This window comes from Solea senegalensis, linkage group LG3 (genome assembly GCF_019176455.1).
Source record: "Solea senegalensis isolate Sse05_10M linkage group LG3, IFAPA_SoseM_1, whole genome shotgun sequence".
NCBI classification, from domain to species: domain Eukaryota; kingdom Metazoa; phylum Chordata; class Actinopteri; order Pleuronectiformes; family Soleidae; genus Solea; species Solea senegalensis.
Genome location: NC_058023.1, coordinates 9,792,068 through 9,816,645, shown reverse-complemented (window position 1 = coordinate 9,816,645; position 24,578 = coordinate 9,792,068). Strand labels below are relative to the sequence as shown.

At 40.4% G+C, this 24,578-nt stretch overlaps 2 protein-coding genes across 17 annotated transcripts in view; both read right to left on the bottom strand.

Moving 5' to 3' along the window:
* Positions 1-10,906, bottom strand: part of mark2b (MAP/microtubule affinity-regulating kinase 2b) — a 45,702-nt gene extending 34,796 nt beyond the window's left edge. For 10 of the 16 annotated variants that reach the window (XM_044021608.1, XM_044021603.1, XM_044021606.1 and 7 more), the window contains exon 1: positions 9,562-10,905. In XM_044021608.1, the coding sequence (XP_043877543.1) occupies positions 9,562-9,612 (51 nt within the window). In that variant the 5' untranslated portion in view covers positions 9,613-10,905. Of the gene's footprint in view, positions 1-9,561 lie in introns of all 16 variants that reach the window. The other 6 variants (XM_044021598.1, XM_044021601.1, XM_044021609.1 and 3 more) reach the window with 2 other exon arrangements.
* A 6,343-nt stretch (positions 10,907-17,249) lies between these two features.
* LOC122765875 (kelch repeat-containing protein) lies at positions 17,250-24,373 on the bottom strand. Its single transcript, XM_044020337.1, has 14 exons — positions 24,272-24,373; positions 24,112-24,183; positions 23,783-23,944; positions 22,593-22,674; positions 21,538-21,597; positions 21,070-21,301; positions 20,772-20,870; positions 20,188-20,319; positions 19,912-20,099; positions 19,628-19,824; positions 19,435-19,529; positions 19,285-19,339; positions 18,582-18,679; positions 17,250-18,022 (listed from the first exon to the last, which is right to left on the bottom strand). The coding sequence occupies exons 2-14, from the start codon at positions 24,171-24,173 to the stop codon at positions 17,790-17,792; spliced, it is 1,695 nt and encodes a 564-aa protein (XP_043876272.1). The 5' UTR covers positions 24,174-24,183; positions 24,272-24,373; the 3' UTR covers positions 17,250-17,789.
* Positions 24,374-24,578: the final 205 nt, after the last annotated feature.

The following is a 24,578-nucleotide window of genomic DNA, read 5'->3' as shown; positions in this document are numbered from 1 at the left end:
CAATAAGAATCAAAAAGACACAAATTTGGTCACAGTGTGCTGGGTAAATAAAAGGACGAAGTTGGCAACAAACCCCACACCTATTTATTATGAAAGAGCAAACGGCCAGTGAGGAAACCACCAACACTCAGCTTGTCAACGGATGGTGCAACTTCATAATAAACTGAATTCTATGACATTTGCTTTTACGGGGCTGACCAAGCCATTGAAGTCTAGCAAACAGTTAAAACATTAATTTCTTCTCAGGAGTATGGATAATTGAGTAACTAAAACATAGCTCATACAAAGTTTTATTGGCTGAGACACTGATGTGTAGTCCTTATTAGGGCCCTGTACACCCAAAGGAGAAAATAACTATAAGGTCACCAAGACCTTGTGTCTATTACAGAGCCGCTATGATGACTAGGGTACATGTTAACATACTATTGTATCATCACTCTAAGATGCCAATAAGTAACTACATGTATTATTGCTGGTTTATCCTAAATGAACCAGCTGGTATAATTAGCTTTAAAATAGCGTTTGTCCATAACACTATGATCCTCATACAGAACATTTGTCTAAATTAATCTCTTGTTTGTTAATTAATGCTCAACAAGTTGGTTTAAATCAACTTTAAGACCAACAATACTGGAATTAAAAACAACTTCACTATTATTTTTGACTTGCAGAAAAATAATCAATATTCTGCTTATGAATGAGACACTGGTAAAACGCATGCAAGCCTAAATCTTGATTTCTCCTCCTAACAAAGCTTTATGTGGAAAAAACTCAGAACAAACAAGGATAAATAACAACCACATACAAAAGCTGCTGCATTATACTGGAATTTGTGGGTGGTAGGACACATATACACACACAAACACACACCTCCCAACTCCAAGTCGTGATGGTTGTGTTGCTATGGAGATCTGTCGCTCGCTGAATCCTACCCTCTGTCTCCATGCTTATTTGGATTTCTTTCATCCTTCATTTTCTCTTGCTCCCTCCCTGCTCCCATCACTTTTTTCGCTACCCTGCTATTCATGTGTTTATGTTACTATTTATACTCCTCTTCAATGCAAAGATGAGTTTCCAAAGAATATATGAGACAAGGACAGTTTGTTGTCCTTAAAGTGGAACACATAGTGGCATATCTGAATATGGCCACGCTTGATTCAGTTGTATCGCTAAAGTCATCATTATAAACACCATATTTTGCTTGCTTTATAGTAAGACTTGCAGCTGCCAACTGAAACTATAGGTTTAAGGAAATAATTTGAGAGTCTGTAAAAACAACTCCGATAAGAGGGAAATTAAAAGGACAGGAAGTTGGGGGTCTACCTTGCATGTGGCTAAGCACCACGCATTTTTGATTGAAGGGATTTAATCACCAGGATGCTTCTCTCGTCTCAATTTTAAGGGTTGCATCTTTGTTATTTTTCATACACATTCATACTAAGAATAAGGTGTAAGTAAATATTTGTATTTATCCGAAGCACAAATACAGCGTGTGTTAATGCAAACATTAAATGTTGACATGGTGGCATACAGACATGATAAACAAAATGAATGGCAAGGCGGACTTTATTCAATAATTACCAATGTAATCACAGTCTAAAAATTTCTAGAGCCCTGCGGTTATCTGTTCTTGATATAACATTTTTTGAAACCAAACCAAGTCCATACAACTGACGTTGCATTCGTCCTTTTTACCAATTATTGGCTACACGCACTCGCTACCCTCAGCCATTTAAAAACCTTGCAACTTTAGTTATAATGCAGCCATGGCGTCATCAACATGCGTTAACGCTGTGGACAGTATAATAAAAATCTCTACAGTGACCAAATTTATATTTAACTAAAGTTAATAATAAGCTGCTTAATATCTGTAAGAAACACAGCTGTGCCTGTCCGACAGTTTCTTTTGATCAAGCACATAGTGGAAAGCAAGTTAAACAGGACCATGGCATAAAAAGGTTTGTATGAATTTATTTTTGGCAAAGGATGGGAATGAAGCACTTTTTCACACTCAGAATTGGAGCACATGCACTGCCTCAGTCCTGTTCTACAAAATGCAAGGTAGACAAAACAAGAGTGCTATTATGATCTAATGAAAAATGCAAATGTATACAGTAAGTGATCACTTTATCCATCAAAGTCTGGCAGACTTGTGTCTAAAATAAAGTTTAAGTGCTAAAATAGCACCACTTAAAGGAAAATTGTATCTAACCCTTTGCATTACATATATTGCAGTAACATACACATTTACATAACGCATCACTACAAAAGCTTGCATGTGTATAGTAGCTATGCCATAAGTCCACCACACAGGTTTGTGAGAGGCCCCTTATTTTAGCAAGGAGGTGCCACGGTGGGTAACAGTTTGCTGTGAATCCAGTGTCTTGTGGCCTTTTAAACTGGATCAACTCCATTGGTGTGTGTGTGTCATATTAATTCAAAAGTCATATTTACACTGTTCTGTCACAGTCTGGGCAAATTGCACAGTGCTTCATTGCATTTGTGCTGTTCTCTGTAAGCAGTGAACATGCGAACATTCTGTTTTGTAATTTTTTTCAGAAAAATCGCTGCAATGAATGTCAGATAAGTGCATTATATTTTTTACTGAAAGTTGCATTGTAGTTAAGTGGTGACCACAGCAAAAAGCTCACAGATTAATCGGCTAGAGACTATCTATATAGTTGTATTTTTGTGCATGGATTTCATCCCACAACACAAAGACATGTGGGTTAGGTTAATTAGGAGTGAATAATAAGCATGACTGGTTTGTCCGTCTACTCTACATTTCAGCCACACAGTTGACTCACTAACTGTCACTAGCTCACTACCAGTGCAGCTAGAATCTATGCTGCATGTCATCTCGGCTTAAAATGTTCTTGTTGAAACCCACTAATTAGAGTTAGAAAAGAAAGGTTTAGCCAGTAATGATGGCATTCACTTCATTCAAGAAATAAAAAAACAACACATTTTAAAATGGAAAAACACCAACTTAAAATAGATTTAAAACCCAGCTGTTGATAGTCACAACAGCTGTCTATTGGATTCCAAAATAATTATGCGGTTCAAAATACAAGAATGCATAAAGTTTTTTCTAATGAACACTATGAATTATTAGGTAGTTCTTAGTGTTTATTTATTTATGGTTATTTGAACCAAAACTAACTAAATGTTGCCACTCATTGAATAGTGCGACTCACCAGAGATTAGAAAATTTAAAATGCAGCTAATCATATAGGATAGAAGCAGTTAAGTGACAGAAAAAAGGGCCTAAATGCATTTTAACTAGATTTGTTTCATTTGTTTCAAAGACTGTTAAGAAGGTTAATCAAGTTGTAGTGGAACAATCACCACAACAAACACCTCTGACACACATAGTCTTGGGAAATATGTAATGACAATAAGTAGCTTTACAACAACTTGGACACAGCACTTGGTGGACAAACAATGGCCGTCTGTTTGCTAGGAACTGTAAACACTGAAATCTTATTTGAATAAAAAAAAAATCATCACCTAAAAGAATTGGTTTGCAGTTTATTCTTATCAGTTCACAGATGTATTCGTTCTCTTCATAGGAAGTCCAAATATCGATTCTTTACTGATAATAGATGACTGAACAGAGAGACCAAATAACATCAATGTAGTGAGAGAAATTCACGCTCCTTCACCTGAATGACGTCAATTCCTTCAAACAGCAGGCCTGCAGTTAGGTGCCACACCTACCACTCAGCTCAACTGGAAAGGCCTGTTCTACCCTGCTTCTACAGACAATCCAACACGCATATACAAAGCACTGAACTCCACTGCATTGTTGGTTAAACACCTCGGGAGCACCTGCTTGTCCTACATTCAAGTGGCCATAGGAAATTCAGCTATAAAATGAAAACAGAATTCACTAAATGTGTTGTTTACCAGGTGTAATGCTACCCCAGTTAACAACTAACTGCAATTATCTGTGCTTGAGGAAACATTAAGGTAATACTAGTATGCAGGGCTTCAAGTGTGAGTGTGAGCCAAAGTGTGTGTGCATGAACAAGGCAGGTTCTCTGTTGCTAAGGTCTTTCTATTCATCTGCCTAGTGACCGGTCTGGTAAGGAAGAGAGAGTCATGATTTATTGTTTCCTGGGTGTAACAGCGACATGTACAGTACATGCGAGTGCTGTAGATTTCTTACACAATGACTCATTCAAGGTGAGTGCGAATATTGAACAAGCTGAGAATAATTATTTTAAAATAATAATACTGAAACCCCATTCCTTCACCAACATGCCTGTGCCAATATACTCACACGTTCAGTGCTTCTATCTCATGTGTATTGAATTTCCAGTTCACCACCTTTCTAGGAGATTCTCTGCCAGGCTTTCACACTCCCAAGGTGTCAGGTGAACCATATCAAACTGGGCTTAGCTACACTCACTATTTTCCAAAAGTGTGTTCGCTTTGTCTTTTGTTACTGTGTTGGCTGATGGCATTTGGAATCTAAAACCATCACTGCTTCAAGTCCTGGTACAGGTTACAAAAACGTCCACCAAAAATAGAAAAGGAGGGAACATTTTTGTGTGGATAGTTTACCCAGCATCTCTCAAGGCCTGCAATTAAATTTGGCAAAATGCTGGACTTGAATCTATAAAAATAAGACCAGAGATAATACTTCTATTATTGTGGGTCCAGTGTGGAGTGAAATCTAATTTGAGAGTGCAGTTTGTGACAAACAGAGGACTCTGTCACTCACCCCTCCCTTTCCTGAAGCACATCAGGGAGCTTCAGTGGCCTTCACGTACCATGAAGGAAGCGTTTCTTCTTTTGCATAGCAAGCTTCAGCTTCAAAATGAAAAACACATGCTCTGGCTGGTTTTTATCCATTCAATCGCAATAGTTACATGGCAGTGCAAGGTGACAGCCTCTAGTAAGATGATTCTAAAGCTACGAAAACCAAGCAATCTTTATTTTAAAGCTTTTATAAACTAAGATACACATACTTACTATATTTGACTGCTGCCAATAAATACACATTGGACCTTTAAGTAAAAGGAAATTGAAGGGCAACAGCTAATAACAATGCAAATGCCCCTGTTGTGGGACTAATAAAGGATTACCTGATTTTATCTTCATAGCCCAGCATAGACAATTATCATTATGATTTATTCATGTTCAAACAAAAGCATAGTGTTAGGGATTCCCCATTCCTCACATTTGCTGAATTGACAAAATTGCAATAAAGACGCGAGTCTCACAGAACCCACCCTAACCTTTCCTGCTTGTTTGAAGCAGCACACAAACAGGACAGTGCTCTGTAGGTGGCAGTGGGTTTATACTTAGAATCCGACTTCCTTTCTGATTTTTACTTATGGGAAACATTTGGTGAAGGCCTAACATTGAAGGTGCCATTAAAAATATTTAAAATACACAAAATGGGATTTATTTTCATGGTTACTCCTTTTGTTCCAATTGGAGCTTCACAGACACACTGAAGGAAAGCCACACTTGGACAAAATAAATAGTTTTTTGGACGAATTAATAGTTTAAATCCAACACACCAAAAGGAGGATCCACCTCCTTTTGAAGCATGCCAGAACCTATTATCACATCAGTATATCTTCTCAATAAAAAGGGAGCAATGTGAATAGACAGGGAACAATGTAAAATATGAAATCAGACAATCTACTGAACCCGTCAAAGGGAAGTACCCAGAGAACTAACTACAGAAAACATGGTAACACATTTCTTGCCCATTTTAGACAAATCTGCTGCAATCATTCATCATAAGACAACACCTAACACATATATCACCTGATTATGTTAATGCTCCAGCTCAACAGGTGTAACATCAACAGTAACATATTCAAATAGGTTCCTTCAACTATCACCATTGGCAAGTCTGTAACATGGCAACATGTCAGATTAAAGTAATTTAATGCTTCCGTCATTTCACAATGCCAGGTGACAAGTCACAGCTCTCTTGTGATATGGGCAAGGAATTGTAATCTGGCTAGGTCCAGGTTAATTTGTTGTGAAATATTAAAATGAACAGCCAACTCCAGTCAAGCAGTTTGTATGTTGTAACAAGGCTAGAATTAGAGAATGAATTTTACCAAAATACACATTCTCTAATAAGATCCACTCCAAATATATACTTTTTCTAACAGAAAGACAGGATGTCTGAATCTTGTCAACACCACCATGTCAAGTGCTATTTTTTCTTTAAACATGACCCAAAACATTTTCAATAGATGGTGTTTAAACTGTGTAAACTGTGTTTGTGTAGACATTTCCATCCTTGACCTTTTGCCTACAAACCCACTTAAGGACTTGCCAGGGCCCCAAACTTTTTTTCCTCCACACCTAAATCATCTTCGGATGCTGTGTAGTGAATAAAAGACCTTTCGGGACAACAGCAGCATGTTGCTTAAGTTTGCACAATGAGTTAAGTTAAGTCTGATTGTTATTAATCTCCAAGACACTGAACATTAGTTTAATGTTCAACTGTAATCTGCCCTTTATCTTCATGTAGCTTGTGTATTTCATTGGCCCATGATGTGTGTTACTTACTGGTAATGTTGCACTCTGCTGTGTGAACTGTTTTGATAGACTTCTGTTTTTCCATCACAGGCCTCTGTAGGGGCCAAAACCTGGCTTCAATGAGGAAGTCTGCTCATCCTAAAGATACTTATGTATGTCTGAACATGTCTGAATAAATGCGTAACACCAATGTAGTCAAAACACACCAAACTTACAGACTTGCATAATTAATGGTATTGATTCCAATCTACATTTTAGGTATAGCTGGTAAGTGGACATGTATGTGTCCATGGAATTTATTTACCAACATCTCCCCTACCAAGATACCAGTCTAGCCTAATATGCTTTCCTGTACACCCAAGTGCAGTGGTTCTTGGAACTTTTTTACCAAGTACCACAGAAGAAAATATTGCACTAAGTAACACCATTATCACCAACGTTAAAATACAGTGGTGTTAGTAGGCCAAGCAAAGTCAGCTACGGACTTTTCACAGGAGGCAGATTTATTCCCAGTAAGTATAATCCTCCTCTTCCTCACATACACATCTAGCAAAAATGAGATTAAGAGGTGACTCTAATGATCAGTCAGTCAGTCAGTCATCATCTAACCGCTTTATCCTCCACCAGAGGGTCGCGGGGGGTGCTGTGCCAATCTCAGCTACATCGGGCGATAGGCGGGGTACACCCTGGACAGTTCGCCAGTCCATCGCAGGGCCACACACAGATAGAGACAAACAACCATTCACTCTCACACTCACTCCTATGGTCAAGTTAGAGTGTCCAATTTACCTAATCCCCACATTGCATGTTTTTGGACTGTGGGAGGACGCCGGAGAACCCGGAGAGAACCCACGCACACACGGGGAGAACATGCAAACTCCATGCAGAAAGGCCGTAGTTCCAATAATAATACATATAATTTATTATATTTTTTTGTTATTTGTTTCATTTTCTACACTGGTCAAAATTCCTCAGCTCCACTCCAATCACATACCCTGGTATATACAGTAGAAATTATTTCTGATTTATCTCAGAAGTACCACCTGGGGAAGCTTGCGTACCACTTTGAGAACCATGGCTCTAGTGGATGCACTGATCAACTCTGTGAGACACAAACACATGAGTGACTCCATGGTATCAACAGCTAACTTTCATCAGCATTTGTATAAACAACTTAATTTGAACCTTTGAGTCTCCCACACAAAGATTTTTACCCAAATACTTCTAAAGGCTGTAAAATTGGTCAATTTTAATGTTGCTATGCATAATGCCAAATCTCAGATGCCATAAAAAGCCTATGAGGAAGTACATTGAAACACAGATACTCAAACAGACATATGAAAATGTATTGACCTTCACACTTGCCTTGAGAACATGTACTAACGATGTATGCAGATTTTTTTCTGTTCATTTATCAGATATTTAGTTTTAAGAGACAAACGTGATGTTGGAAACAGTTGCTCAAGTAATGAAGCAAGCCATGGTCTGTATAGGAAGTTAAACGGTTTGCTTGGACAAACAACCAGTGTCTTCAAAAGTGACACTACAGATAAAAATGTCTTTTAAGACAAAAAGATTAAGACTTATAAAAAGCAGCTTTGTTGCCGCTTTTGATTAACCCTTCTGTGACAGGATTTGGCATGCATACTTCTCATTACCGTAACTCCTAGACCACCTGTGATACCTAGAAAATGCAAAAAACTATGGACTGGCGACCTTTCCAGGGTGTAACCCGCCTTTCACCGTATGTCAGCTGAGATTGGCACAGCGACCCTCGTGTGGAGGATAAAGCAGTAGAAGATGGATGGATGGGTGGATACCAGAAAGCAGAGAAATAGAGTTTAGCACCATATACTTGTAATTACGGTAACCCTCGGAACTACCACAGAACGACTGCCCAGTCACAGATAAGATTCAGCAGCGCATCGCACATTTGTGACATCAGCTTCTCAGCACCATAATCCCTAAACAGTTAAATAACTGCCAGATATTGAAAGTGAAAGTTATCTTGGAAAAAGGGGCATAAAAGGCCAGAAGCACTCAACATTTTTTGACAACACTACAGCCATAAAATCAAAATAAATACAGACAGCCTGATTATCATGATGGTCATAATAGAGTTAATAACGGTTTACATTGCACTGGTGTTCTCAAACTTAAAGGGCATCCTACCACAGCATTTCTGCACTCAACTGAGCAGAAACATGAAAAATATACTCTTAATGCCACACACTGGCAGTCCTTTGTAATGATGACCTGTGTAATAATGAAATGGCATCAGGGTTTGCTTGAGAGCCCTCCAGATGTGTGCTGTCTGCATTATTTCTATGGCCCTCTGAACTAAATATGACAAGATTCTACCCTCACATCTAGCAGCCAATAATAATACTCAAGGTATGTCGGTGATCTCAACCTGTCAAATAACAATTTATGAATTGATCCCTGAATAGTGTGTTATAACAAACACAAAGTTTGCCATTTTTATGACCACGTCCATATTCGCTTTTCCATTACACTAAAATGGTCAATTATTTCCATGGTTACTCTGTCAATTCTATAATACACAAACACAATATACTGCTTTTCTCTTCAAGAAGTCGGTTTACATTTAGGCAGAAAAGTTACCCTATTAAATATCTATAAATATCTAGTATGCACATATATGTGTCATCTCAACCATATTGACTTGAATTCATGATGATCGACTGGTCTCTAGGAAAAACTATGCTTATCTATCATTTACATTACACATACAACTAGAATACAAAATTCCAGGTGGAACTGGTTCACAGGGTTGGATAGGGTCTTACTGGTGAGAAGTCAAGCAGGAGGACATGCACCAAAGTCACAGACTAAACAGAAACCTAAATGTGTTCACCCTCTCTGGAAGGAGTGGGGAACTTAGTGAGAGTGCGTAGGCAAACTGGTGAATCACGGCAAAAACAGGAGAGAAACAAGGCCTCTCTCCAAAGCAAAAAAAACAACTTAATTGAGTATTCATAGAATATTATTATATGGGATAAATATCTTAGAGGTGCATCTTACCTGTGTGGTCGAATTTTCAATTACTTGTACCAGTGGGGGCCTTGTTGACATTTTTGAAAGACTTGGGGTTGCCCAAAAGAGGGAAAGGAACGATGAAACGAGAATGATTCTTCAGTGTCTTTTGTGCATTTATAATGTGGGTAACTGATGACAGGAGTCAATTTCCAACAGATGTACGGCGCTAGCCAGCTAGCAGCACAACTAACCCGTGAATCAACAAGTTGAATCCCACATCAGCGGCTCGTCGAGTTAGCCAGCTAGCTGGAAACTAGCTAGCAGAAACCGCGGGGCCCATGTTTGTCAGCAAGCACAAAACAGGCAAAACAAATATCCCTCTCAGATTCGCCTTAGACGTGAGGTCATCCAGTTCCCAAATCAGAAATGTTTCAGTGTCAATGGTTGTTTGCGAGCTAACAACCCGATGATGTGACGTTTTTGCTAGCTAGCTACTTGGGCTAGCCTGAGGAAAAGTTGGGCAATGGTTTAACAGAGCAAGACAAGGTTCAACAATTAGGTGGCTAACATGCTAACCTATTAAGTTGCTAACAGCGCCTGAAGAAGCTTCGGCAGTCGCCGAAATCTACAAGAAACACACATCCAGTGACGTCTTCATTAATGCGATTTGTCGTGTTTGTCTTTTGCTGCCTGGGTCGTTTCCTTTCAGGTCTGAAACCAGAATTGGTGTCCACAAACTTTCAGGCCAAAGTTATTCCCGGCGAGGTTTCGACCTTCCCAACTCCCACAAAACAATCGAAGAGGTTCCCAACAAGATATCCGAGGTAGGGCAACCGAAAAATAAACGCAGCACTCCGTAAAATGGTCACATGGCAGACGAGAAACGTGAAATTATTTGTTGCGCTAGCAAAATAGCTGGCCGATTTTAGCCCATAGGGCTAGCTAATTTAGTGTTGCTTCTGATGGAGAGCTAGCTAGTTAGCTTATCCTCCAGTGGCCGCCGCGGCGGTGACTGCCACAGAGCAAAGCCTCAAAACTCAAAATCTACGGAAATCGCCGGTGCTGTTCCCTCTGTTGCGTGAGTGGAATAAGGTCGTTCTCCGCTGCTGCACTGCAGTGTATGGTGAATACACCAGTTCGTCCTGTCGATACACCAACTGCTATTATCCCCGTGACCAGCCGACTCAAGTAGGAATCATCAGGTTGTAAAATCCATTATCGACAGACGGGGTTTTTCTTGTTCTTGTTTGGAGATAAGTGCCACAGGCGACAGGGGCAGAGAGGCGAGGAGCTGCGCCCGAATGCAGTCTATGCGCACGATCCTGCCCTGATACCGGAACAAGCTCGCGGCAACATGGCTGCTGCTGCTTGCACCACGACTGAAGGAGGAGAACACGGGAGGGAGGGGGTTCGTTTCGTGTTCGGCTGTACTCGACTTTTTTTTCCCCGAGACTTTTCCTGGTGACAGTGATCGTTCTTGCTCAGTAAAAATGGCAGGTGCACTGTTCGCCATGGTGAGCACCAGGAACTCTATTAAGCAGGAAAGAAAAACACATGCAGTGCATACTATCTCCATAATTCTGACATAACTTTACCCACGCAACACCATTCAAAACTGAGACTTTTTTGAAATAAACACAAGGTGACTTAAAATAACGATATCATCAGCAACAGTCATTTGTGGCCCTATCTTCTGTAAAAGGCTTGGTGTCCCAGGGCACCAAAACAAGCTAATGCAAGCTTATAAATTAATAATATTGAATAAAACCTGTATTTTATTTCACAGACCAGAGCTAAATGTAAGTTAGAAGTCAACAGATATGGGATTTTCTATGGCCAATGTTAATGAGACCTTTCAGGGCAGCCTATGGCTGATACATTTCTGTTTGGTATGTTTCCCCTTTCACCCTCCAAGCTGACACAGGGCGAAAAGCAGGGAACATCCTGGACAGGTTGCCAGTCCATCACAAGGTCACATAGAGACAAACAACCATCCACTCTCACACGCACACCTACAGTCAATTGAGAGTGGCCAATTTGCCTAATCCCCAAATCTGCATGTGTTAGGACTCACACACACACACACACACACACACACACTCACACACACACACACACGGGGAGAACATGCAACCTCCATGTAGAAAAGCTCTTGTTCTAACCAGGTGGCGAACTTGGGGCTTCTTGCTGTAAAGGCAAGAATGCTAACCACTACACCATCCATGTCGCCCATCTGATGACATAAAACGGTTTTATAATAACAGAGTATGTGCACAAAATTGCTTATCTTAACAAACATTTATTGAACAACACATGGTATGTCTCTCCAATCTGCATTTAGTGTATGACTATATTAAAAACAACAAGTTTTGCCTAATGAAATTTTGAGTGAACACGTTTTTGAAATCTCTGCAGTGAAATGTGTGAGAACAAAAATGTGTAAACGTACATAAATAAATAAGAATCGGTGGCTCAACTGAATAATAATTGGCCACTGCCGAGTCTGCTGATTTAAATGGGCCAGTTTTGTATACCTTGAATGCGGATAATCCAAAATTGATACACATGATTCAAAAACGATGATTCCTGGGTCCAACAGCTGGAGAGAGACCACATCCCTGAATGTCAACACCAACAACACACCTGCAAGAAAGAAGTGTTAGTCTGTTAAAATTGTTTCTTGCAAAACCAAATCATTTCCTCTTTCCTTATTTCTTTGGAAACTGCATTGCTGCTGGTGACATACACTTGAAAGCATATCTGTTTCCACACAGTGCATGCTGTTTTCCTTTTACAACTCAATTAATTAATACGTTATTTGTTTCTTAACGGCATCAGACTTGGGTGAAAAATCATCATCTTAATACAAAATTCTTACAAGTTATTGAAGGAATTCTTCCTGTAATTTTAAATAATAAATCAGAATCCTATGTTTATCGCAACAGCTGTAAAAAAAAAAATCACTTGAATACCCAAGTGTGACTGTGATATGCTGACAGCTGGCATAGACATTTTCAAGTTACTTAGCAACAGCCATGGAGTGACAAAGATAACAAGACTGCTGCTGAAAGTGGTGAAGTCTGAGGGTTTTTGTGGAGACTGGTCCCACCATCAAAAACATTCAGCATTTACACAATGCAAGGATGTGATGGAGAAAACACACAAAAAAAGAAAATCAGGAAACAAAGTGGTACGAGTGGCTCATTATTAGTAAACGAGTGGGAGAGAATCCAACTGGCAGGATTTCCCGATGAATCAAGGGAAAAACATGTGATGATGTAAAAGTGCACGCACTAAGCACTGTTAGGAGACATAATATCTCGATTTCCTGTGCACAGCAGTGGGTTCGCTATAATTATTATTATACAGAGGTGAATTGCTGGGCCTTGCGTGTGACTTATCTATCAACACACACCAAGTGTTGTGTCCTTGTTTTCTTTGTTAGTATGTGCAATTTGATGGTGTATCACAGGGGCATGGATGTCACTTGAGCACTGAACCCCACTTTTCATTTTGAGGAATTTATTTAAATTACAATCAAGTATAACATGCAATGAGTGTTATCCAGTGGGAAATACTGTATGTACTCAAGTGTCGCCATCTGCAGGATGCCTGAACATATTACAGATAAAGTCAGCAGGACTGAGTATGTAATTTGTCCCTCAAGAATGTGATCATTCTGTTACAGAGCTCGATTTCTGTGACATCCACTTCACTAAATTCATGTTCCATTTGCCAGAGAAAAAAGTTCTGGGCTACAGATTTTGTGAAATGTGCTGATGAGGAATCTCTTTGTGAATTTAATTTATTTTTGATGCAATTTTTTTTGTGGTTTGTCACCGAAAAGTAAAAGTGCAATGACAAAATAGTGTAAGGAAAGAGATTTGTTTTTTCCCAAATATTCTGGTGGGGATTTCAGTATAACCATGTTTTTTTTTTGTTATCACGTCTCCTGGCGACATCTCTGCACACAAACACGACAGCTGTAGTGTAAAGCAAGGCGGCTGCATACATTTGTTCTGTGGCTGAAAATGCCAAAAAAGTGCCCAAGAAAAGCTTCAAAATTGGATTTTACTACTAAAATAAAGCTGGACATACAATAGAACGTCACAATAGTTATGTTTTTTCTGTTTGTTTTTTATCATTAACATAATTTTAGAATTCCTTTCAGTTGGCTTCACCAACTGTTGGGCATCTGTCTGTTTCCACACTATACAGCTCCAGGTTTCTGCTCCGGTTCAAGAGGCGAGATGGCAATCATTTGGTAATTATTAAGAATTCTACAGGGGAGCGACAGCACTGGAGCTTTAAATCTGAAGGTAAAATCCAAATATTTCCAATAAAAAAATGTAATTTTCCTTGACTTTGATGGAAATGTCTCAAGGACAAGGAAAGATGGTGAGGTCATAAGGATCTTGGGAAATCTGCATTTACTCTTGACTTAATTGTGCGTCAATAATGCACGTTATTGACATAGGTCAGCTGTTATAAAACTACAATACACTGGTGTGGGTAATAAAAATATGGACAAAACAAAAAAAAGAACATTATTATTTATCATGATTGTATAAAAATAAATTAGTTTATGCAAGATAGGGAAGATATTTACATTTAAAAACATCATCTGACCAAAAGGGTCTCATATTTGTTATTCTCTTTGATGTTTAATATGCTAATTATGATCTGACCAGCTGTCGCATTGGATTGTGGGTCGGCATTATCTCCTTTTCCTTTGTAAAGGATGGTCCAGCGTATCCTATGCATAGGGAGACAGGGAAGCGCTTGGAGAATTTGAACAGCTCTTGAAATGGCTGCCACCTCCAGGTCACGTGACTCAGTAAGGAACCTTCCTAAGCAAATCTGACGTTGCAGATGCATCCTGGGAGTTTGGGTTGCTGTTGTCGCCTCCAACACATGCGGAACCTACCAAATTCCACAAATGTGGAACAAGCGCTCTGAACTCTGTTTTTCTTTTGCTGTGGCATTTGCAGCACAATTTCTATGCGTGTGATTAAATTGCAGCGTTTGCAGCTGTCAGGGTCACCACAGGCTGGAGCTCTGTCTAAACACAATGCCCAAACGTGTGTTTGCATTTGTTGAAAAATCTGGAGAAGGCACCTGGCTTTTTCTCTTGCAACTGATCTTTGAGACAGGTGACGAATAAATGTTCAACCCTTGAATCCTTCTGAGCTAAGCCCCGCAAGACGTTGTATTCACTACCACACTTCTTACACAGAGCCTTCAATAGTGCCACTACGCTGATCTTACTTTTGAGGAAATCGGAGACTTTGACGTCCACCAACACCATGTCAACCAGACGATGAACGATGGACTCGTGTTGCCTGTGGTAGACATGGCGGATGTTTTCAAAGTCCAGTTTTGGGACTTTCCTCACTAGCGTCAGCAGAGCTATTAACACGATTGTCTTGATCGGCTCTTTCTTTTTCTCGTCTGCCGTCACTGATGCTACCTTTCTCATCACGGCCTTAAAGTGTAAATCAGCTTGTGTCTTCACCCACCATGATATCAGTGTCTGGAAATGGGTCAGGCTGTTCCGTATGTTCGTATACAAGTGCTGAAGTAAGCGAGAAGCTCTTGTTTCCTCTAGATGACGAGATGTTAGGTAATGGAAGATGAGAATACTGAGATCTTCCCTAAATTTGAACGATTTACCGTACTCCAAGAGAGAGTCAAGCCTGGTAAAGAATCGCCGCATTTTCTCAGTGCTTTGCACTTTGGTGACTGTGGGGTGTTCTTTCCTTAGTTGTGCTAGTGTTCGATGGATTGATGCTTTGGCCAAACCCTTGACAAAGCACTTCTGGATGTTGATTTTTTTAACACCCATCTGCACCGACTTGGATGGATCAATGCCCTGCGTGGCCTTTTTTGTGTCCTCAACAGTTAACCTTTGCATCACCAGATACTCGAAGTCTGGCGCTAAGTTCAAGAGCGGGTTTGTAAGATGACATGCCTCCTGCGAAATGACCCTCTGGACACATGTTTGCCTCACGCTGCCGTTTGAGGTGGGGGATCTTTGTTGATTCTTGCACATAAACGACCTCCTAGCCACTAACCTTTGCAACACCTCATGAACAGATAGCACCATTTTGTAGAGGTCAAAGGGACCAATGGTGCAGGGTAGTATGGACGCCGTATGAGCGTTTTTTTCTGTGGGAGGGCAATTTCTGAGAGTGTCTGTAACATGCTTGCCAATCAAGTGTGTGAGTAATTTGGAGTAGTAACATGGCACTTTGTTTTCAACACCCAGAACTCTAGCAAAACAATAAAAGAGCTTGTCGCCCAAAGTGAACTCAATGAGTTCCTCACTCACAAACACATCCTGTTTCAAAGACTTTGAGAAGATTCTGGACACCACTGATATGAGATCTTGAACAAGCACCGCAAACAGAGCCCTGGTGCTAAAATCAACTTTGCTGGTTTGCAGTTTCACCCACTGCTCCTTGGTCAAACTTTTTAAACAGGGCTTAATCACAGTATCAAATGTTTTGTGTGTAATCTGCGGTACTGTTACAACTGTCGTCTTCTCATTCATAGCCACTTTTTGTCACGTGTTTTCCATGAACTCGCTACGATCTCCTGGTATCGTTATGAACTCTAGCGATACAGTTGTCGGATAACTTACAGTTGGTTGGATGGTAGTGGCGCTGAATGACAGTTGGCATCCTTTGCTTCCTCCTTCCTCTCTTTCCTTGGCACACCTTAGCTCTATTAAATGTGATGTCAGTCTGCTTCTGATGACTCATCTCATACCCCAGATATTCCTTTGATCTGTGTCTTTTATGTCTATTCAAAGTTGTCAAATATAAACAAAAACACACAAAACCAGTTACATATTTTCTGATGTTTTGTGCTGACTTTTTTTCACAAGTGAACAGACAGTTGAAATCAATATCTTCCTAGAAAGAATAAATAGAAGTTACAGTCATATTTCAGTCAGCGGTTTGTTAATGACTTTACTTTCTCTAATGTCACCAGAACCATCTGTTGTCCATTTGACAAGAATGATGGAACACTGTATTCTTCTGTAAGGATTTAAATAAGCAATTCACCAGTGATTTCTGTCATAATGTAATTTTTTCAACTACTGAGATCTTGAACAAAGTCTCACACGTTGCAGGTAAATAAACATAAACATATAATTCTATATATAATTGTTTTTGTTTTTGCATCATTAGATGCACCAGACGATGCAATACATCCCATGATACATCACAATATCATCTAACCCAGAGGGGGTAGAACGTAAACTCAAATTTACGTTGCTTTTGGGTGTGTATCTGCGTCATTTCCTTGTCTATAAATCCCTAAAGTTTCACAAAAAAAACACAATCCTGAGCCGATCTCAAAAGTGCCTGCTAGTTACGTAACGAGCCAAGCGTCTAGTTCCCTTCTGGACATACGAGCTGCAAATTAGGATTTTACATGCAACGTATTATATCCTATTCAAGTGTATATTCTTAACTTATTCAAACTATAAGTAACTAAACCTACAAAATAAGTTTATAGTCACATCATTAAAGTGAGGCCACAGAGATGAAAACATGAGAAACATGCCAAATACTGGGCGAAGCAAAACCAAACCTGCCTTCACTAATAATTCATGACCAATAAATGAATAAATAAGTAGAAAGATCCTCACAGATGAGCAACAACATGAAAGTCAGTCATCTATTGGCTGATGTTCAAAAATAATTGATACATGAGAGCAACTGTGTAGATGTTTACATGTTTATTAAGTAAAGATGCGTAAAGTAAGTAAAGATGTGCGAAACTGGACAGCACAGAAACATGATCAAAAAGAAGAGATTCTGACTAAATCACACAGTAGTTTGCAGGTAATGAACTTTGAACATTATAAAAACAGGAAATACACCTGTTGCTAGCCAGAGGCAACATCAGGGATAACGAAAATAAAAATATTTATTTTAACTGAGGAAAAACTTGAGGCGCTTTAAACTATGTACAATCAAGTGGAAATAAATTCCTCAATGACTTAAATCTGAAAGGGTTTAAGATCAAAACAAAGATCATTGCTCCTATTTTGTAGATAAATGTCTTCATCCTGTTTGACACTTCTGAATATCTCTGCTGAGATCTGTATTAAAAAAAAGAAATGCCCAAAATGCACACGTACTAAACAAGTTCAAAACATTTTAAAAGCATAACGGAGAGGAAAGGGGCATGTTGACAGAAAAATAATAAAAGACCAACTATACGAATATAAATAATAAAGGTCACCTAACTCTCTCTCTTTAAATAGAACTGAGCAGTTCCTCCACGGCAACAGTTGTCAGGTCCGAGTAGAAGTTGCCCTCGTTGTCACCGCCTCCAAACACCAGCAGAGTTTTGCCGACAAAGTCCATGTCGACGTCTTCATCGTCCTCCGAGAAACGGTGGTGACCGACTGTATCCATGGTGATGAGGCAATGACCCGCCCGGGGTACAGAGAGCTGAGGGAGCTTCACTTCTGTCCAGCTGTTGGTGTCTGAACAAAGAACCAAAACACACAGATGTCCTCATATTGATCATGAAACAAATACAACTGCTTTGTTTGTCTGTTATAAAAGCTCATACAAATGTTGGTCAGTTTACATCCATGCAAGTGTGTGGTTTAAGGCTGTGTTCAGACTGTAGGAGAGTTTTGATCCCACTGGTGTGTCCAGACATATCTGCCCTATTTTCATGGGTTGCTTTGATAATGATGCAGGTGCACCTACATTTGTGACGTGGGTGCACCTACTGTTGAGTAGTTTGTGCGACCAAAGAGTTCTACACCATCCCCCTTGAAGCAGAATGGTATAGGCTGCAACTGTCAGTGCTGTAGTCCCAGCTGGCTTTGCTGTGCACTTCTATCACTGGTTTTGATTGTTGTTTGTTTTATGTGTTGCTGGGGACTGAGGGAGTCCCGTTTAGCCATAATGTTGAATGTTGAACATGAATGTTGAACATGAACTGATCAGATTAACTGATGAGGAAAAATGCAAGCAGAGGTGTTGAGCAGTCTTCCCTGGGGCCCACACAGGTATGTGTGAGTAGCAGCTCACCTATGTCAAAGATGAAGGTGTCACTGAGAGCGTTGTTTCCGTTGTAACCTCCGTGGATGAGAAACTTTGTGTCTGAGAGCACAGCGCTGCCATGCCAGCTGTAAAACACACACACACACACACACAAACAAATGTTAATTATACATGACACTGTTTGAAATGTCTTCAAACTCATCTATTTTTTGTAATCAACACCACAACAACAACTAGATGTGCAACAATGAATTGAATAGAATTAATCTACTCAGTTAATCAGGAAGTTCTCCAATTTTAGGTTATTCCAATATTTCTTTGCTCCTATAGAAAACCAAATATCTTTGGGTTGAGGACAAAACATTTGAAGTTAATGAAACATTAATTAAAGCGCCACTTCTTCTTTTTTTTTTTACTAATTTCCAGAGATAAATGTGTTATTTGATTATCAGGCAGTGGATCTGAGATAGGCGGCTCGTTCCCACAGCAACAGAGGAAGGTTGGGATTAGGAAAAATAAATAAAACTGACAAAAAGTCGACACCAAAGTCACTTCCTTCAAAAGGAACAAAAGCCCTACTCTGCTCTTTACTGGGTTTCTGACAAGTTTTATGAGTAAAAGAGCTGGAAAAAACTAAAAAAACTGGTGAATTAAACTATGTTTATTCTTGATTTCACCAGGTGAGGAAATAAATGGGTGAAACTACCCTTTAACAGTTTACATGATTTACCTCCGAGGAGACGGGGCTTTACCAGTTGTTTTCACAGCAGCAAACTCCATCAGACCTAAGAGAAAAATGTTGTATTTACTGGATGTGAAATAAACCGGTAATCTTTTATTATAAGCAGCTGCTGTGTGTGTGTGTGTGTGTGTGTCTTACCAAGGTCCAACATGTACATGTCATTGTAGCAGACAGGAGTGTCCCATCCTCCAAACACATAGATCTTCCTCCCCTGCATCACACACGCAGAGTGACTGAAAGATAAATGCATAAATAGAGAGGAAGGTCAAGAACTGGGGAAAAGAAATATGCCAAAAACTGCGGCAATGTCTTCTGGACCAGGAAGTCTTACCCTGAGCGGGGAGAAGGTTTGTCGCCCGTCACAATGGGTTCGTACCAGATGGAGAGGTGGGGATCGAAGATGTACAGTGAGTCGCTGCAGCCGTCTGGCTCCGGGTTTGGACGAGGAAAAACTCCTCCCAGTACGAAGAGTTCCCCCCGAAACATGCTGCAGCTGTGGTACGCCAGAGGTGGCACCTTACCTTGAGCCTGAAAGGGACAGAGGAGACGTGGAGGAGGACATGAGGAAAGAAGTAAAACAAACAAGTCCACACAGGCACACTTATACACACACACCTCCACCATAGTCCACTTCCAGCTCTGTGTGTCCAGAATGTGAACATCGTTGAACCACTTCTTGTTTTTGGAGCCTCCGAATACAAAGATCCGCTTCGAGTCGGGGTCGTGGACGGCTGTGTGGCCAATCCTGGCCTCGGGGGTTGGACCTTCTGCGAGAGTCTCTGCCGCCATCCAGGACATGTCCTCTGTGGGACAGAGTTCACAGGCTGTTACCAACAGACCAACAGGGAACTGCAACCTCCTCCTGCTCCAGTTGTGTTTTTAATGACTGACCTGTGCACAGCTTCCACATAGGATCTTTACAGAACTGCATCCTGGCTCCCTGTCCTCCGATCAGAATCGCTGTCTGAGCATCGACGGGGCAAAGAGTCTGTCCCCATCGACCCGACGGGCTCACTGGAGCGACTGCAGGAGAACCATTGATTTTACATTTTTAATTATTTTATGTTTTAGTCCATCCAAGCACTGTGGACTGATGCCACATGCTTGTGATGGACATGTTGAGGTCTGTCCTTTTAGGATAATTTAAGGTGAACATCCTGCATTTAGAAAGGTCGAAGTGTCTTATGCTGCTTGTTTTGTCGTGCTAATGAAGAGCATCACCTGAATACTCCAGACATTCTCCTGCTGTTGAACACTTAAACTAAGTTTCCAAAATATTAACCCTACTCTTTAGAGCCTAGACTCAGCAGTGGTCTACAAGTATTACATGTCAAGTATGTGAATCTGTGTGCAGCAAAGAGAGAAAGACGAACAAAAAAACACACAAATCTGTGAACTCTAGTGAGTGCTGAGATAATAAGAAGTGAATAAATGTGACAGAGTAAAGATTGAATATAAAGTGACTGCACACTCACCGGTCTGTGTGGGAGTCTTGGCCTGTTTACTCTTTGTCCTTGATGCGCTCTGAGGAGGCGTCTGACCCACAATCCTCTGGACCTCTTCTGCTCCATTAGCTGCAGAGAAATTTGATTTCAAAACAAAGAAATGTACCTGTTCTTTGATTCAGGGTTCCCACACCTTGGATGACATCAAATTCAAGGACTATTCAATGACTTTCCAGGACCAATTCCCTCAAAATTGGTCCTGGAAGAGCAAAAACAATAGTGCTTTGGCCCTAATTAGCACTACCAACACAGAATGTGTGTCCCTGACCTTTTCCCTTCATCTTTGCTGCGTCTGCTCCACCGCTGAACAGCTTCTGCCCCCCTCTGCTTTGCCCTCTGGGTTTTCGCACAGGTGTGGTCTTCTCCACTGTTCCATTTGGACACACATTCTCATCTTCGCCTGCCTCTGCCACCTTAGTCTGGTGATCACCGTCCTCTACCGTCCGTCCTCTTTTCCTCTTGCCGTTGGGCTCTCGCGAGGCGGGAGGAACCGTGGTGTCCTGGAAGAGCAGTGCTCATTTTTACAAATATATGGTGGTGAGCTTTCAGGTATCATACTTACATCAGAGCAACAAAACCGCTCAGGGCTAATTAGGAAAACAGCAGGACTTTCAAAAGAACAACTAAATACACAGTACTCCGTACTCAAAATGGCAAGTGTGAACGTTACATCAGGCAGTTGATGGGAGGCTACATGACTTCTTGCTAATATTATCAGTGAATGATTTGACCGTACCTTTGGTGTGTATTCCTTCACTGCGAGGATGAGTTCTGGTTCTGACCGACCCGCTTTCGACTAAAAAAAACACACACACAGATAGTGTATAATATATGCATCTCTGTCCATGAAAAAGCCATGATCAGTTTTCTACATTTATTTTTAATATACATGAATAGAGCTGAAACTAAGTAAATTGATTTATTGACAGTTTAGGCCTGGATGAAATGTTTGGATCTGCGTTTCCCAAAACGTGGAAATGACGGTCTCAAACCAAACTTATTCAGTTATAATGATTTCTTTCTTATATGGAGCAAAGACACAAGAAAATATTCACCTTTAAGAAGTGGAAAAAAAATCTGAATCAGCCCTACACATTAATAATATTACAACATCTGCGCTGGCTTCCCGTGAGTCAAAGGACACATTTCGAAATCTTACTCTTGGTCTACAAAGCACTGAATGGTCTTGGACCAAAATACATCCTAGGCTTATTAGTTCTCTATGAAGCAGCCAGAGCTCTAAGATCATCAGGAACAGGATTACTGTGTGTTTCCCAGATGCAGAACCAAACCAAGTAAAGCAGCATTCAGTCATTCTGCTCCTCACCTATGGAACACACTTCCTGAATACAGACTTTCATCTCTCATGATTTTAATGACTATTTTAATTTTAATGTCATGTCAATGTCTTGCTTTTATTCTGTGATTTACTTCATGTATTTATATGCCCTTGTAAATCACTTTGAGTTGCCCTGTGTATGAATAGGGCAATACAAATAAACGATTTGTGTACCACAACTGGGGCAGCTGTGGATCAGGGGGCAGAGCAACTTGTTGGGTCTGTGGTTTGATCACAGGCTCTTTCATTCCCACATTCAGACTATCTGAACCCCAAATTGCTCCTTGAAACAAGTGATTGGGCAGAAAGGCTATAATGAATCACAGCCACATAAATAAGGCGTGAGCTATCATCTAATTTTCTTATGGACCGGCTATTTCTTGGCATGGCATAGTTACCACTTCATCCCCAGTATCCCGCTCCAGTGTGTGAGTGTTTGTTTCTGTATTTACCATGTCTCCTCCCTCCAGAGTGACATTCAGTGTGACACTTTCTGTCCACGTCTCCTCTTCCCACTGTTCCCATGACAGACACCTGGACCAGAACAGATCAAACCACACCAGTACTTAGTGGGAGTTCACCAGTAAATGTGAATATTCAGTGGTTCGGTAGCTTTGCTTTCAAAAACAATAAATAAATAATAAATCGACATGCAGTTAGGTACAATATATTGATTCAAATGTTCAACTGACAGAGGTCAACTGACATGATGTAGTGCATAGACCTTGCTGTTTAAGGTTAATAAAGCAAAGCAAAGGATTTGGCTCCTTTCATGTGTTTTACTGTCGTGTTTTTATTATTTATTGTACCATGAGGGCTTTCAAATGCGCAGCTTAAGTCCATGACAAATTTCCCTATGGGGAAATGTATACTGAATTTAACTGAATTATTTAAAACAACTACAATCACAGTCAAAATATCGATTTAGTGATATATCGTTGTGCAATATGATAATCGATACGCAAGGGCAAGCGCTCAAAAGTAAAAAGTCCCTGCTTTCACTGTGCAGGGGCATCGCTACTTCAACTCTCCTCACTATGACGCTTCTCAAATAAATGAGGAAACTGTAATGGCCGAAGAAGAGGGAGTTTACAGTGGAATAATGTCAGAGAAATTGAAATTAAGAGATGCTCCATTCAACATCCAACATCCATTGACTTTATGCACTTTGTTCTCTATGTTGTGAATAAATAGAGAAATCCTGCACTTTTAACTATTCACAAACGTTTTGTTTTCTTCAGTTCAGACCGATATGGTGATGTTTCACTATGTGAGTGTTTTGCAATATCGTTGTATTGTGATATTATTGGTATCGTAGACCATTTATCCCACCCCTACTCTCTAGCATGATACGTGTTGCATCATAACATTGTGGAAAGGAGTAAGACATATAGTATTTTATTCAGACTATTTCTTGTTGTACCCTTTGTCCTAGTTTCTTTGTAAAATTTTGACTCATCGTGTGATTTCTGGGGTTTCAGGGTGACAAGATAGGAGAAGACACAGAAACCAAAAACTATTTTGTGTTGCTGTTATTAGTGACATTCAAGTGACTTTAGTAGTGTTTTATATGCACAATAAAATATTTTATCACAATCTTTTGCGACAAAACCAAAGTGTAAGCTGTCTTTTGTCAGCTCACCTGTTGTAAGGAGTCAGTTTGCCGATGGTGATGGGGATCCGCTCAGCATCGTTGAGCTCCGCGTTTACGCACACCCTCTCACCCCATGGCCCGCTGCTGAACAGCACCACCTGGTGGACAGTCGGCGGAACTGCGACACACACCCTGCGAGACCCGTCAGCGCTAACACGAACAAACAAAAGCAGAAAGTGAATATTTTGACTTTGGCTGTTCACAGAAACAACACGCGGACATTTCTTACAAAAAATCACAGCAGCACAATTTCATTTCTACCTTTGTGAGAAGAACGAGATAAACAAGTGAGAAGAACTAGCTAATGCTTTTCTTACCTTAACAGCTTTTGAGGTGGAGCGTTTAATCCAAACACCGCATAAACCCCGAAATCATCCATGTTTACGTTTCTGTCCAGCAAATACACATATACAAATACTCTGTTCACGCACTTTATTCTGATGGTGTTTTAAAAACACGATATTGACTCTAACCTACTTCACTGAACATCTCCCGCCACCGCTGTGTGTATTTTCCAAACTCCGCGCGACTTCTCGCTAACACATTGTGGGCGCGTGTTTTGCTGTTAAGCGTCTCTGCACAGGTGGCGTCTACACTGTAAGAGTACACGTTCGCCAGCCTGCTAGCAATAGCCCCGCTCGCACGACAGACCCTGATCAACAAATCGAACTAACTAAGTTGCGACTCTCAAGCCTGCGCACAACGGCCAACAGAGTGACGTAACAGAAGCTGCGTTCAAGAACACTTTGCCACCTCGGTCTTGCGGGGTTAAAAATAATAAACT

Coding starts and splice junctions, on each gene's coding strand:
- LOC122765875 (XM_044020337.1), bottom strand. CDS start 24,173: ATGGATGATTTCGGGGTTTATGCGGTGTTTGGATTAAACGCTCCACCT. Junction 23,945..24,111: donor CCACCTCAAAAGCTGTTAAG/GTAAGAAAAGCA, acceptor TGTTCGTGTTAG/CGCTGACGGGTCTCGCAGGG. Junction 19,825..19,911: donor GGAAGTGGACTATGGTGGAG/GTGTGTGTGTAT, acceptor TGTCCCTTTCAG/GCTCAAGGTAAGGTGCCACC.